Source organism: Triticum dicoccoides, chromosome 3B, assembly GCF_002162155.2.
Source record: "Triticum dicoccoides isolate Atlit2015 ecotype Zavitan chromosome 3B, WEW_v2.0, whole genome shotgun sequence".
Classification (NCBI taxonomy): domain Eukaryota; kingdom Viridiplantae; phylum Streptophyta; class Magnoliopsida; order Poales; family Poaceae; genus Triticum; species Triticum dicoccoides.
In genome coordinates this window covers 817,817,254-817,831,691 of record NC_041385.1, presented here as the reverse complement: position 1 = coordinate 817,831,691, position 14,438 = coordinate 817,817,254, and the positions used below count along the sequence as shown (strand labels likewise).

The window sequence follows — 14,438 nt, the reverse complement described above, 5'->3', positions numbered from 1 at the left end:
TTGTGTGAGTAATACAAAGTCAGTGGGAGCCTCTCCCACTGTCGTTCTTGATAAAAAAAAAGATTAACCGCAAAGAATTAAAAGTAGCAATGTGACCCTAGCAAATGTGTGGGCTAGTATATTTAACAAAGATAAGTTACACCCAGTAGATATTTGTCACTTTTACTAATTGGTCGTCAACTGGTGGTTGACGACCACATTTGCGTGGTTTTCAGGATAAGAGGATTCCTCGCTCATAGAAATATCGGACGCACACATTTGCGTCGAATTCTTCAGTTGCGACGTGTTCCATGGGATCGTCGTTGTGTGGTCCTAGCTTGGGTTCTTAATTGTCAAATGTCCATCTTATCTCTAGGCATTAATCACAACAATCCTCTTTCTTGGTGATGGACGAACCTCACAGGAAATTTAACTTAGTAAGTAGAACTACAAATTAGGTGTAATAACAAACTAAATGCAAGTTAGACTTCTCTATGTTTCCCACAATGTAATAACGAAGGCAGCTGAATAAAATACTCCATCTGTCCCAAATTTTTTGTCTTACATTTGTCTAGATACGGATGTATCTAGATACATCCATATCTAGACAAATCTAAGACAAGAATTTTGGGACGGAGGGAGTATTCAATATTTGTGTTCAAGTTTTAAATGCGCAGACATTCTCTTTCAATCATCTATTATACTTTCTTTTTGGTCTTCTCTAATATGAAGTGGAATTACATAAAGTTTTGAATGCATTTAGATATTTTTGCGGATTCTTTATTACTTATATGACATAACTATCGATAAAACCAATCAAACCCCAAGAAATGAATATTAATACGAATTTAGCATTTCAAGCTCAAATCTAATAATATATAATTGCAATTTTATTGTTTTACATCCTTTAATTCAGACAAATAGTACAGATAAATAAGCAATTAAACATCATAATTGGCTCATGATACACATACGATAATAGTAAATGATAAGAGCAGAACAGAATACCCTCCACATTATGTGTACACCTAACAAAAGAGTATATTTTGAAAGAATCTACGATTGTAAACACGGTGATGCTTCGGGTTGATATCGTATTTTAAAATTATCATTCTAGTAATGTTTAGCATGCAACAGGAAGCTAATTTTTGTTACTCCACCTTAGACAGCAGCCTAGTTACATCACACAAAGGACAGATGAACCAATTTTTTCTACGTAGAACAGATACAACGTTTTTCGGTTACATGTGGTTTATCAAGTTGCAAGGTCAAAAATGTAATTCTGCATAGATAAATATGTAGGTAGATAATTGCTCTAGTAGAGAATTTCTACATATGAAATTATATCCATTCTGCAACAAATTATCAACTATAATTATATTATAAACCATGTCTAGACTAAAGAAGTAAATTTTTTAATCTATTTATTTAGGCGGCATTAGGGGGCTGCAGCGGCACGAGGGTGTCCGAGTGTGAAGTTTCACGTGGTTGCAGCATGCTAAAATTATACGAGAAACCTTTCTTCCCATAAATTTGTAGGACGGTGGAGGTGATTACACGGATCCTGTATAAAAATTCAGGTTTACTGAGCTGTTGGAGGCCTTTTTTTGCTCCAACTTCCTGTAAATGATAGTTTTTTTAGAGATATGGGAACTATTGGAGCTGCAATTAGTAATGCATAAGTATATTTACTAATACAACTTAAGGAAACAAGTTTGTTCCATAATGACCTGAAGATGCTGAGAGGTATGAATGTTTAGTTGCTCAACGTCTTTTGAGTGTGCAGGTCACACAAGCTGAGCAAAATCAGAGGCATAATTTGTTCCATACAAAGGGAGTTGTGAAGGAGCGTTCTGTTCGCGTCATCATTGATGGAGGGAGCTGCAACAACTTGGCTAGCATGGAGATGGTGGAGAAGTTATCTCTCACCACAAGACCACATCCACATCCTTACTATATCCAATGGTTCAATAACAGCGGCAAGGTTAAGGTAACGCGTGTTGTTCGTGTGCATTTTAGTATCTCTACATATGCTGATTATGTTGATTGTGATGTGGTACCCATGCAAGCATGTTCCTTATTACTTGGTAGACCATGGCAATTTGATAAAAATTCTATAATCTTGTTCATAAGGATAAACATATTACTTTGCTTCCTATGTCTCCTGATTCCATTTTGAAAGATGATATTAATAGAGCTAATAAAGCAAAACAGGAGAAAAATAAGAGTAAAAATCAGATTGTGGCAAAAGAATTTGATTAACAAATGAAGCCTAATAATAAACCATCTAGTGTTGCTTCGGAAATTAAATTGAAAAGTGCATGCTTATTTGCCACCAAATCTGATATTGACGAGGTAGTTTTCAGCAAATCTGTTTGCTATGCTTTTGTGTGCAAAGAGGCATTATTTTCATTCGAGGACGTGCCTTCATCTTTGCCTCCTGATGTCACTAACATTTCGCAGGAGTTCATTGACGTCTTTCCACAAGACGTGCCACCGGGTTTACTGCCTATTCGAGGGATTGGCATCAGATTGACTTAATTTCCGGTGCTTCACTGCCAAATCGTGCGCCATACCGTAATAATACAAAGGAGATGAAGGAGATTGTGCGTCAAGTACAGGAGATTCTCGACAAAGGTTATATACGCGAATCCCTTAGTCCTTGTGCTGTTCCTATTATTCTAGTGCCGAAAAAGGATGGTACATCGCGTATGTGTGTTGATTGTAGAGACATTAATAATATTACTATTCGTTATCGTCATCCTATTCCTAGGCTAGATGATATGCTTGATGAATTCAGTGGCTCTACAATATTCTCCAAAGTTGATTTGCGTAGTGGATACCATCAAATTAGTATGAAATTGGGGGATGAATGGAAAACTAAGTTTGAATTATATGAGTGGTTAGTCATGCCTTTTGGGTTAACTAATGCACCTAGTACTTTCATGAGATTAATGAACGAAGTTTTACGTGCTTTCATTGGACGATTTGTGGTAGTCTATTTTGATGATATACTGATTTATAGCAGATCTTTGGAGGAACATTTGGAACATTTATGTGATGTTTTTATTGCTCTACGTGATGCACGTTTGTTTGGTAACCTTGGGAAGTATAATTTCCTGGATGAAAGCTCTATTTTCAAGAACATCATCTTCTGTAGTGTTGAATGGAGTACCTGGGAAAAAAATTTACATCAAAAGAGGAGTGAGACAGGGGGACCCATACTCTCCTTTAATATTTGTGCTTGCTGCTGACCTGTTGCAATCTATTCTTAACAAAGCAATGAGGTTAAATCTACTCTCTGCACCACTTCAAGTCAACTCTTGCCCTCACTTCCCAATAGTGCAATATGTAGATGACACTCTGGTGATTATGCAAGCAGATACTAGGCAGCTATTCTGTCTGAAGGCCTTACTAAATACTTTTGCTTCTGCAATAGGGCTCAAAGTGAATTATGGGAAGTCATTCTTGGTTCCTTTAAACATTTCTGAGGACAGGGTAGAATTTTTCACAAACACACTCCAATGGGCCAGAGGGCAATTCCCTTTCACTTACCTTGGTCTTCCATTGGGAATATAAAAACCAACTGTGGAACAATGTCTACCTCTTGTTAACAGGATTGCAAAGAGATTGGCATGTATTTCTATTTTCATGACTCAAGCAGGCAAATTGCTCCTTGTCAAATCAGTGCTCACATCTTTGTCAGTCTTCTTCATGAGTTGTCTGGACATTCCTATAACAATAAATAAGCAGATTATAAAATACTTGAGGCACTGTCTCTGGAGAGGCCCTGACATGGAGGACCGCAAACCTGCATTGGTGGCTTGGCACACTATGTGTAGGCCCAAGGAGCAGGGAGGTCTAGGTGTATTGGATATATACACACATAATAAACCCTGCTAATGAAGAATCTGCATAAATATTTCAACAGACATGACATACCTTGGGTCAACCTGATTTGCGAAACTTATTACAGTGATGGGAAATTACCAGGAGACAGCATGGTAGGTTCTTTTTGGTGGAAATCAAACTTAGCTCTCATTGATAAATACAAAGCTATTGCTAGACGCAATGTGGGAGATGGTGTCAGTGCATTTTTTTGGGATGATCTATGGCATCAGGCAGTACTCAAGCAAAAATTCCACCACTTATACTCCTTTCTGAGAAATCCACAGTTGAACATACAACAAGTGATGCAGACAGAATACCTTCAGGATCTTTTCTATCTACCACTGACAACAGAGGCATATGAGGAATTTTTACAAATGGAAGACATTTGCATCTCTACGAGACAATCTGAATTCTTGGACTCTTTGGACACCTGGAGTTACATTTGGGGGAATGAAGTCTATTCATCCATCAAAGCATATAAAGTTTTAATTGGACACAAGCAAACTCCTCCTCACTTCAACTGGATTTGGCAAAGCTCATCTTAGCCAACACAAAGTATTCTTCTGGCAACTGCTGCATGACAGAGTTAACACAAGAAATCGACTTAGAAGAAAGAGCTTTGTATTGGAGGCATACAACTGTGCAGTAAGAGGATGTCAGTAGGAAGAAACACTACATCATCTCTTCTGGGGATGTCCCTTTGTGCAACAATGCTGGGACTTTATATGTCCAACAAGAACACTAAACCTGTCCGTGTTAGAAGCATTCCAAGATCTCAAGGACAAAATAAATTACCCTTTTTACATGGAGACCTTTTTACATGGAGATCATCATTCTTGGAGCACGGGCCATCTGGATAACCAGAAACAATAAGATTGTTGAAAACATTACACCATCTTTCCAAGGATGGAAGTTCATTTTCCTCTAGGAACTCAAGCTTCTAAGGTTCAGAATGAAGAAAAAGCATGAGAGACAATTCACTGTTTGGCTTGATGCCCTGTTGTAATTTTCCTTTCTTTTTGTAGCCTAGTTCTTTCCTTTTTCTCTTTTTCTCTTTTTTTCTTTCTTTTCTTTTCTTTCTTTCTTTCTTTCTGAAGGCTTATCTCAAGCCTATATGACTACTTGTTACTTTGCTCTTTATTTATAAAAATTGCAGTGGGGTTTTACCCTACTGTTTATAGTAAAAAAAAACATTTGTTAACATGATCACAAATACATCAAGACACTAATTATTATTGAAAGACAATAAAAACAACAAATATATTTGTCCATACCCATGTAAATAGGAGTATCGAGATTATTTTTTATTTGGTTCCATGAGAAAGTGTCAAGAAAAATCATTGTGTAGGCTCACAAAGGGAGTATTCGTCATCAATAGTGCGGTCATCTATTGTAGTGAGACAAATGAATGACATTAGAGTGTAGGATTGCCTAATTAGGTTTGTAAGAGAGGTACTTGGAAGTTAGTTATGGTGTGTGATGGGCTTGAGGTAGTGAAGGGATGTCGGTGCATAGGTATCATGGTGACAACCACGGAAAAGACGACCACCACCATACTGATAGCATGTCCATGAGAAAGGAGATTAGTAGAGGAGATGCAGATAGAATCTCCTTCCCTTCATTTTTTTTTCTCATATTTTGGTCAAGAGTATTATTCTTACCTAAGGCAGTAAGGCTGATTGTGTTTACTACATTAGACATATATAACACATAAGTTGGCTTGTTGTACTTTGATGATGAATTTATCAAACTGTAAAATAGAGCAATGACTTTAAGGCTTAATGGTTACTTCTTAGTTGCATGCATAGTTGGTGCATAAGTGTAATTCCTAAATACATCTTGCTAGATGAAACCGATGGGAGTCAAAAAATGGACAGAAAACTTATAAAGGAGGACTTGGACTGGATTATTCTAAAAATACATCCTGCTGGGTATTGGACAGGTTAATACGATGACTACCCTATTATTTTCAACCTGTAGAAATTTCACTGGTTGCATCACTCAAAGTTGTATTGTTGTAATGCCATATACATTGCTTCGTGAATAGATTTAATTTGAGCATTTTAAATTTCAGATTCATACATAACTACCCCACTGCATGCAAACAAATCAAGAACAAAAATGCTTAGCATTAGCATTAGTCATAGGCCCATAGCCTCGTCTTGCTGCAAACCACGCAACTCCCACAGAATATGGGGCAGGAAGAAGGTGGCAGCATTGACAGCTCATGCCATGAGAGGTCAACAATTGAGTTACCATGGAGGCAGCCATGAACTAATTAATTACTTGCATAACTTAACTTCATATGCACAAAAAATAAAGACTAAAATGGGCCCGCTAATATGACCTAGTCACCCACTTATTAATTATTAATTATGTAATAAGATTTCTGTATATCAACATCGAACTATGGAGATCGGGTGATGACATATCTATTCCCTGGTATGTAATAACTAGTACATCATGTGGATGCATGCAACAAAACTGAACGAAAAGAAAAAAGGATGCTGAAATATTGATGAGAATAAGTATTGTGTGCCCCATGACTGCACACTCAAGCTAGTCTAAGAACATGACCGGCACTTAGCAAGTTAGCATACGTTGTGTCACTAAGGGTGAGGCCTACCATTGAGAGCATTTTATTAGCGTAAGTGTGATGTATACGCATGACGCCTTATCCTTGTACTACAAAGTGTTATTTTTGTGAAAGAGTGTGCTGGAAATCGGGAACATATCTCTTTGTTTCTTTATCATGGCGTGCACCAATCATAGGAGGTACTTGATTCCAGCCATGGAATTATCTCCTACAGTTCCGGACGAGAGCATCAATGCCTCCCACTTTACAGCTGCTTGCGTGAGGGAAAGGAACATTTTGGAGCAGGAGGCATCTTAATGGCATGAGCTCTTATTAATAGGACCATGGAGTTGCTACCGAGCCAACACACTAATGTAGCTGCCAGGTACAACGCACAAGCAAGCTTAGAGGAAGCAAGAGCGGAAGAGCCCCCTGTCTCCCGTCAGGTGATAAAAGGAGGAGATAACAAAGGTAGGGGTTATCCCTGTATACTACGTAGTTGTAATTGTACTCAATATCTGCTGATCTGTTGTACAATCAATTAGGATGGCCGACGCGGTACTGGGTAGCGTGACAAACGCTCTCGATATTGTGTTCAAGATCAAACATGCTGTGGATACAGTTAAACGGAATGAAAAGGAATGCCAAAAGATCAAGAGGCGTGTGGAGAGGGTCGGGCACACGCTCTCGTTGTGCCAAAAGGACGCGGAGCTAATGAACCCCGAGGGGAGCGGCACTGCACTGGAGGCGCTGCGTGAGATCCTCGCCGAGGCGCTCGAGCTCGTCACAGACTGCCAGGAAGAGACCAACATGTGTTGTCTCCTCATAAAGGCCGGGGAGATGTCCAAGCAGCTCAACCAGGTGGACCAGAGTATATCTTGTATAAACTCCGAGGTGTCGCTTGCCATCATGGTCTGCATTGCGCCGCGCACCAAGCCACTTGTACGTTAAGTTTTCCATGCGTAGCACATAATCTTTTTATTGGTGTTTCTTTTGATTTTACCATGAATAATGCATATATAGCTGAAGGATGGTCACTGTCTAACAGAATCTCTACCAAGTACCGGATGGACAAGGCCGTTCGCTCCAATTGGTATTATGGGGTGAACCTTTTGTACATTCTACAAATTCTTACAATATTAATATTTATCTATATTATACTCCCTCCGTCCCAAAGTAAGTATCAATGACTTAGTACAAGTTTGCACTAAAGTTGTACGGCGACACTTATTTTGGGATGGAGGGAGTAGGCGTTTTGGCCATATAATTCTACGCTTGCATTATATAATTCTAAGCTTGCATCCTTTGGTTGCTCAGGATCAACAACTATAAAACCTATTTCTGCGGAAAAAAAACTACAAACCCTATGATATTTTAGTATATGAACTTTTAAATAATAATAATATCATTTAAAGACAATATTGACATGTGGTTCATCAACCCTTTTTTTTTAGTAAATGATCATAATACCCTACCAAATGAAGCTTATCTGTTATTGAATTAACCCCTTAGGGCTTGTTCGGTTGCATGAATTTTGAAGAGGATTGGAGTGGATTGGGGAGGATTCAATCCCCAATAAGCTAAAATCCACGTCAATCCCGTCCAAACCTCCCCAATCCTCTCCAGGAGAGGTTTAACCGAACATTGCCTTAGTGTTTTATCAATCCATTAGCTTACCTCTACTATTTAACCATATTAGCGTGATAACATATGTCATTACTGTGAAGGACAAACGAACACGGAGTGTACCACATACAATTTCTGAAGTTGCCGTTGAGATAAAGGTAGCGTTGGATAAAGTTCAGAGGAACAAGGCAGAGTGCAATGAAATTGAAAAGCGTGTGAATGGAGTCAACACCCTCCTTTCACAGTTTGGAAATACAGAACTCATGAAGGACCCATACATGAGGGCTTCAATAGAAAAGCTACATACAACCTTTTGCATTGCTCGCACACTCGTCATGGATTGTCAGAAAAGAAATATCATTTTCATCCGATCTGGTTGGGAGTTGTCAAAACAGTTACATGAGGTACTAGAGAAAATTGATCTTGCCCTTGATGAGATGATCACCATCAGTTCTGGCTATGAATGTATAGTGTGACAATGTGGCGTGCCCTCCATCCTAGCCTCTCAAGGTATTTTCATCTGCCTCAACCTCAGCTAGCCATAGTATATTCCACCACGTATATAGTTTGAAGGATCCAAATATGTAATTATCAATTTCGACTGCAAATATGACATGCAGTCGCAAGTTTTTTTTTACCTGCATGACATTTTCACTCCTGAAAAAATAGGTCGACAACGTCCGAGCTAGTTTGGCAACACAAAGTTTCATACCAGAGTAAATCATTATGTGATACTGATGAATTTTGTACCTCCATTGAGCCGACATCATGATATAGAGCCCCAAAAGTTCATTATTCTGAAGCCATGCCAATAATACAATAGATAACATAAACATACTTTAACTAATTAAGTTGCTAAACACCCACTATAATAAAGGGCTACACAATTTGAGTTATAGTGAACTAGGGCATGATTTGAGTAGTTTTGCCTCATCAATGTCACTCATGCGAAAGGCATTCATTTTGGTTGAATTGCAGTGCAAAATTGAAGTAAATGATCATGATAAAAGGATGGTGGCCAAACCGTGAATCGACTATGGAATCCAAGAATAGTGCAATTTGTCTGAATAAAGTTGGATACTTGATGGTTGTATTAAACATATCAATGACTACCTACTTTGGCAACCAATAGTGGTTTCCATTAGCCCGGTCAGGTTTTTTATGAAGTTCATAATTAGGTCTCCAAGATTTTATGTCTGAAGAAAAAATCGAGACACTCTATGTCTAGTTTATGCCCCATCCATATATTATGGGGGGTTGTATGAGAATAAAGGAGTGCTTCTGTTTATGTTAATATATCTATGACAATGTTACATATGAGTGTATTACAGACGCGTGATGAAATGGTAAATCTAAATATTAGAACTTCTCATTCTTTAGTATGTAGGCAAAGTTTTGGTGTTATCGCTACATTATACGAGACAAAACTAGGAAAGACTTGTGTTCTTGATAATAGAATTTTGTTTTAAAAGAATGAATTACTGCTATAAATTTTGGTAGATAAATATTATTATCAAGTTTCAGGAAATATTATTTACTTCTAGTGCTTCCTAAAAGATATATGTGCACTATTTAAAATTTGTACAATACCGTCGGCACATTGACCATTCTACCACTAGTATTTATTGATAGTAGCAATAAGACAAAATTTGTCAATGTACAGTGAGGAGATTCTAACATTTAAGGTCCCTAATCACATACATCAATTTAAATTTACTTGGTTGAGCACATAATTCGGGAAAAGATAAGGGAAAAATCTCGGTTCATGTAGCCAGAAATAATACATTTATTTTTTATGAAAAGTTAGTATTTTTACCATAATATTTAAGTTCATATGTTCATCCTTGTGTGTGTAAAGTTCTGGACCATATCATTTCATACCACTAAAAATATACCAACTACCAGAACAGCGCCCTAAATTAAGGATAACCCTGTTGAAGTGATCAAAGGATTTTTTGAGAGAGCCTCATAACACTACAAGAAAAAACACATCCGTGACATTACAGTCTGAACGATAACTTTTTCTGTCATGGTTATGACACTTTTATGAAGATAATTGTGACAAAAACACGTATCATCATAGATGTGGTGGATTCCTACTTCTATAACAAAAAATCATGACCGAAAATGGGCTTTTCATCTTGGGCGGGTGGCTGGGGACCTTCATGACAATTTATGGGCCGTCCATGACATAAAAAGTCATGGTAGAAGTGAGGCCGAGGAAATTTTCGCGGAGTTCACGGTTACCGTGGGTGGTCGGGGGCTGAGCAATGCAGTGTGGTTTGCGCATTTCTCTCTCGTACATACACACGGGAGAGCCGTGTTCGCTATAACTGAACGCGAGCGAGGTGTTCACTTACTGAACCCGAGCGATCACACTGCTACGTACCGAAGACGATTGATCGATCCCTTCGCTGTTAAATGAACCCGAGTGACTCCTTCGCTGCTAACTGAACTTGAGCGATCCTTCTTGATGCTTACTGAAGCCGATCGAGCCCTCGTGGGAGATGTAGCCAGCCGGCGTGTTGGGTTGCCTCTGGATGAACAATGCTCGTTGTCGTCGCGTGCGCGATACATAGACCAAGTCAAGGCGTGTGGTGAGTCCAGCCGATTGGTTGGCTGTGGATTAACAGTTCCTAGTGGGGGTGGAATGAACAGGACCCCAACCGTGTGTAGGCGGTTGCCGCTGGATGGACAGGACCCAGTGGTAGTAGGCGGTTGCCGCTGGATGAAGAGGACCCCAAGGAGGCTGCCACACACCCAGCCGATTGGGGTGGATGAACAGGACCCCGTGGAGGCTGGATGAACAGTAGTTGGTGGAGGCTGGAGGAAGTCGATGGTGGATGAACAGTAGTCCGCAGAGGCTGGAGTGAGGCAGTAGACGGTGGATGAACAGTAGCATGTGGAGTTCCGTTTTGCGGTACACCACACCCCTCCCAATGACCAGGACCCCGTTTCGATCCTAGGCACTCGAACAGAAGTATGTTTCCTCCGTTTTGCGGTACGCCAGACCCCTCCTGATCAACATGACCCGTTTCGATCATAGGCACTCGAACAGAACTCAGTTTCCTCCGTGTTGCTGTACACCAGCCCTTCCCGATGAACATGACCCCGTTTTGATCATACGCGGTCAAACAGATGGCTGTTTTCTCCATTCTGCAGTACGCCAGAACTTGTTTCGGCTGTTCCGTCCAAGGGAGGACATATTCCAACCCAGTCGGTTGCCTCCCGATGAACACAACGCTGTTTCCTTCGTTCCGACCTAGCCGGTTGGCTGTGGATGAACAGGACGCCGTCGTTGTACGCGTTCGAGACCCCGCATGTATGTACGTACATAGCCGTATTTACATTCCTGCAGCGTGGTTGTACGCACCTATACAGGATATAGACATGACAACATGACATGCTACATCGACGGCTCTACTACGACATGTGTCGCTCCTTACTCGGCCATGGTTCATCGCTGCAGAGAGACCGATCGACTTCTATGTACATACACGTTCGTGACCAGACAGATAAAGCTACGTACGCTTCGACATGCTGGGTCCCAGCTATCTGGGGGGCATCATTTTTTGTGCACATAATAAGGAGGCACTTCCTTCCATACGAATATGTAGCTAGTGGGTCCTCGCTGTCACGGAAAGGAAGCATTTCTTTTCAGTGTGATAAAGAGACACTTTCTTGCGTGCGAAGGTATAACTGATGGGTCCCAGTTGTCAGTGACAGAAAAATTTTCTTCGCGAAATATAGATGCACTTCTGATGGGTTCCTGATGTCACATGGAGGAATCATTATTTTGCGCGTAATAAGGAGGCACTTCCTTGCGTGCGGCCATGGACCCAGCTGTCAGCCTCTCCACGTACAGTCATCTTCGAATGAAAGTCGTTCGTTGAACATGTTTACCATGCCGCGTCGAGAGCACCAAGGCGGTGGACGGCGGAGAGGCCAAGAAAGGGAATGACCCGGAGCCGAGGAAGACTCGGTAGTTGTTTTCGACGCGGAGGGGAGTACAAGGATTTACTGGTTTGGCTGCAGTGCAAGGTTGCCATCGTCGGAGAATAACAGGAGGTCTGGGTGAGTACAGGGATGGCCAGGCCAGCAATGAGAGTAGGGTGGGGCGGTGAGGCTTGCGCGGCAGCACAGCCTGCCACGGGAGGCAGGAGCAAGCAGTCCCACTGGCGCTAGTTTGGGCGGCTGAAGCAGGAAGATCAGAGATTGAAGAAGCACGATGGTCGTTGGCTGGACATCCAACAGTCACTCCTCTCGTGCGTCAACTTATTTTTTAGGAGAGCATACGCGTCAATGTAGTAGGCCCATAAGTCAGTCTCAAATATGTGGAAAACAACATACAACCCATCTGCCATTATTTCTAATAAATTTACAGCCCATTTGCTAATTCTTAAGGATTTTTTGGAAGCCCATATTCTTTTTGTTAGCATTACAGTCTAAATTCTAGCCACAGTTAAAAAATTCAAGGAAACTTTGCATATTTTGGTGCGGTCCGAATTGTTTTTAATCCCAAAATTTTGAGTGACATTCGAACTAATTAAAAACTAAATTAATATCAATTTAAAATCCAACATAATTTTCCCCATAAAAAACAATAACATTTAAAATCTCGAAATCCTAAAAAAGAAATTTGCAACTAATTGCCGGTTTGTTCTATTTTTAAAATATACAGCCCATTTCAAACTAGTTGTAGCTCATTTTCTAGGCAAGCGAATACATCCCTCATTGTCTTAACAGATTTGAAATTCAATAGGGCTGTGAAAAGCAAGTAGGCTTCGGTTGGATATTCTGTAAAAAAATAGAACTGAGCTAGCCATTTTCAAAAGAAAAAAAAACTATGCCCGTCACGTGTTAAACATAAAATAAAAGCCTACTGCGCCTGGGTCCCTGGTATCAACCGCTCATTGTGTAATTCTCTCGTTTATTGACTATACTTGACAATGGCGTGGGACCCAGATGTCAAACCATTAGGAGGAAGCATTTTTTGCCTTGTAATAACGAGGCACTTGCTTGCGTACTGCCATGACTGTGGTGGGTTGATACATCCATTTTGCATCATGCTTTTATGTTGATATTTATTGCATTATGTGTTATTATTTCACATTATGGTACAATACTTATGCATTTTCTCTCTTATTTTACAAGATTTACATGAAGAGGGAGAATGCCGGTAGCTGGAATTCTGGACCAGAAAGGAGCAAATCTGAGATATCTATTCTGCACAACTCCAAAAGTCCTGAAAATTAGGAGAATTATTTTGGAATATATAAAAATATTGGGCGAAAGAACTATAGAAGGGGACCCACCAGGTGGCCACAAGCCTGGGGGCGCGCCGTAAGGGCTTATGGGCCGCCTGGCAAGTGTCTGGTGCCCATCTTCTACTATATGGTGTCTCTTGACCAAGAAAAAAAATCATAAGGAAGCTTTCGGGATGAAACGCCGCCGTCTCGAGGCGGAACCTGGCCAAAAGCAATCTAGGGCTCCGGCGGAGGAAATTTCCCTCTGGGAGGGGGAAATCGAAGCCATCGTCATCACCAACAATCCTCTCATCGAGAGAGGGTCAATATCCATCAACATCTTCACCAGCACCATCTCCTCTCAAACCCTAGTTCATATCTTGTATTCAATTTTTGTCCCAAAACCTCATATTGGTACTTGCGGGTTGCTAGTAGTGTTGATTACTCCTTGTAGTTGATGCTAGTTGGTTTAATCGGTTGAAGATCATATGTTCAGATCCTTAATGATATTCAATACCCCTCTGATCTTGAACATGAACATGCTTTGTGAGTAGTTACTTTTGTTCCTGAGGACATGGGAGAAGTCTTGTTATAAGTAATCATGTGAATTTGGTATTCGTTCGATATTTTGATGAGATGTATGTTGTCTTTCCTCTATTGGTGTTATGTGAACATCAACTACATGAAACTTCACCAGGATTTGTGCCTAGGGGAAGGCATTGGGAAGTAATAAGTAGATGATGGATTGCTAGAGTGACAGAAGTTTAAACCCTAGTTTATGCGTTGCTTCGTAAGGGGCTGATTTGGATCCATATGTTTCACACTATGGTTAGATTTATCTTAATTCTTCATTCGTAGTTGTGAATGCTTGCGAGAGGGGTTAATCCTGAGTGGGAGCCTTGTCCAAGTAAGGACATCACCCAAGCACCGGTCCACCCACATATCAAATTATCAAAGTAACGAGCGCGAATCATATGAGCATGATGAAAACTAACTTGAAAGTAATTCCCATGTGTCCTTGGGAGCGCTTTGCTTTATATAAGAGTTCGTCCAGGCTTATCCTTTGCTACAAAAAGGATTGGGCCACCTTGCTGCACCTTTGTTACACTTGTTACTTGTTA

The 14,438-nt window shown here is 40.3% G+C and overlaps 1 protein-coding gene across 1 annotated transcript; it reads left to right on the top strand.

The window, feature by feature from the left end:
* The first annotated feature begins 6,812 nt into the window (after positions 1-6,812).
* Positions 6,813-9,384, top strand: LOC119282449. The gene is made up of 5 exons (XM_037562676.1): positions 6,813-6,916; positions 6,991-7,387; positions 7,494-7,538; positions 8,173-8,581; positions 9,050-9,384. The coding sequence occupies exons 2-4, from the start codon at positions 6,992-6,994 to the stop codon at positions 8,545-8,547; spliced, it is 816 nt and encodes a 271-aa protein (XP_037418573.1). The 5' UTR covers positions 6,813-6,916; position 6,991; the 3' UTR covers positions 8,548-8,581; positions 9,050-9,384.
* The last annotated feature ends 5,054 nt before the right edge of the window (positions 9,385-14,438 follow it).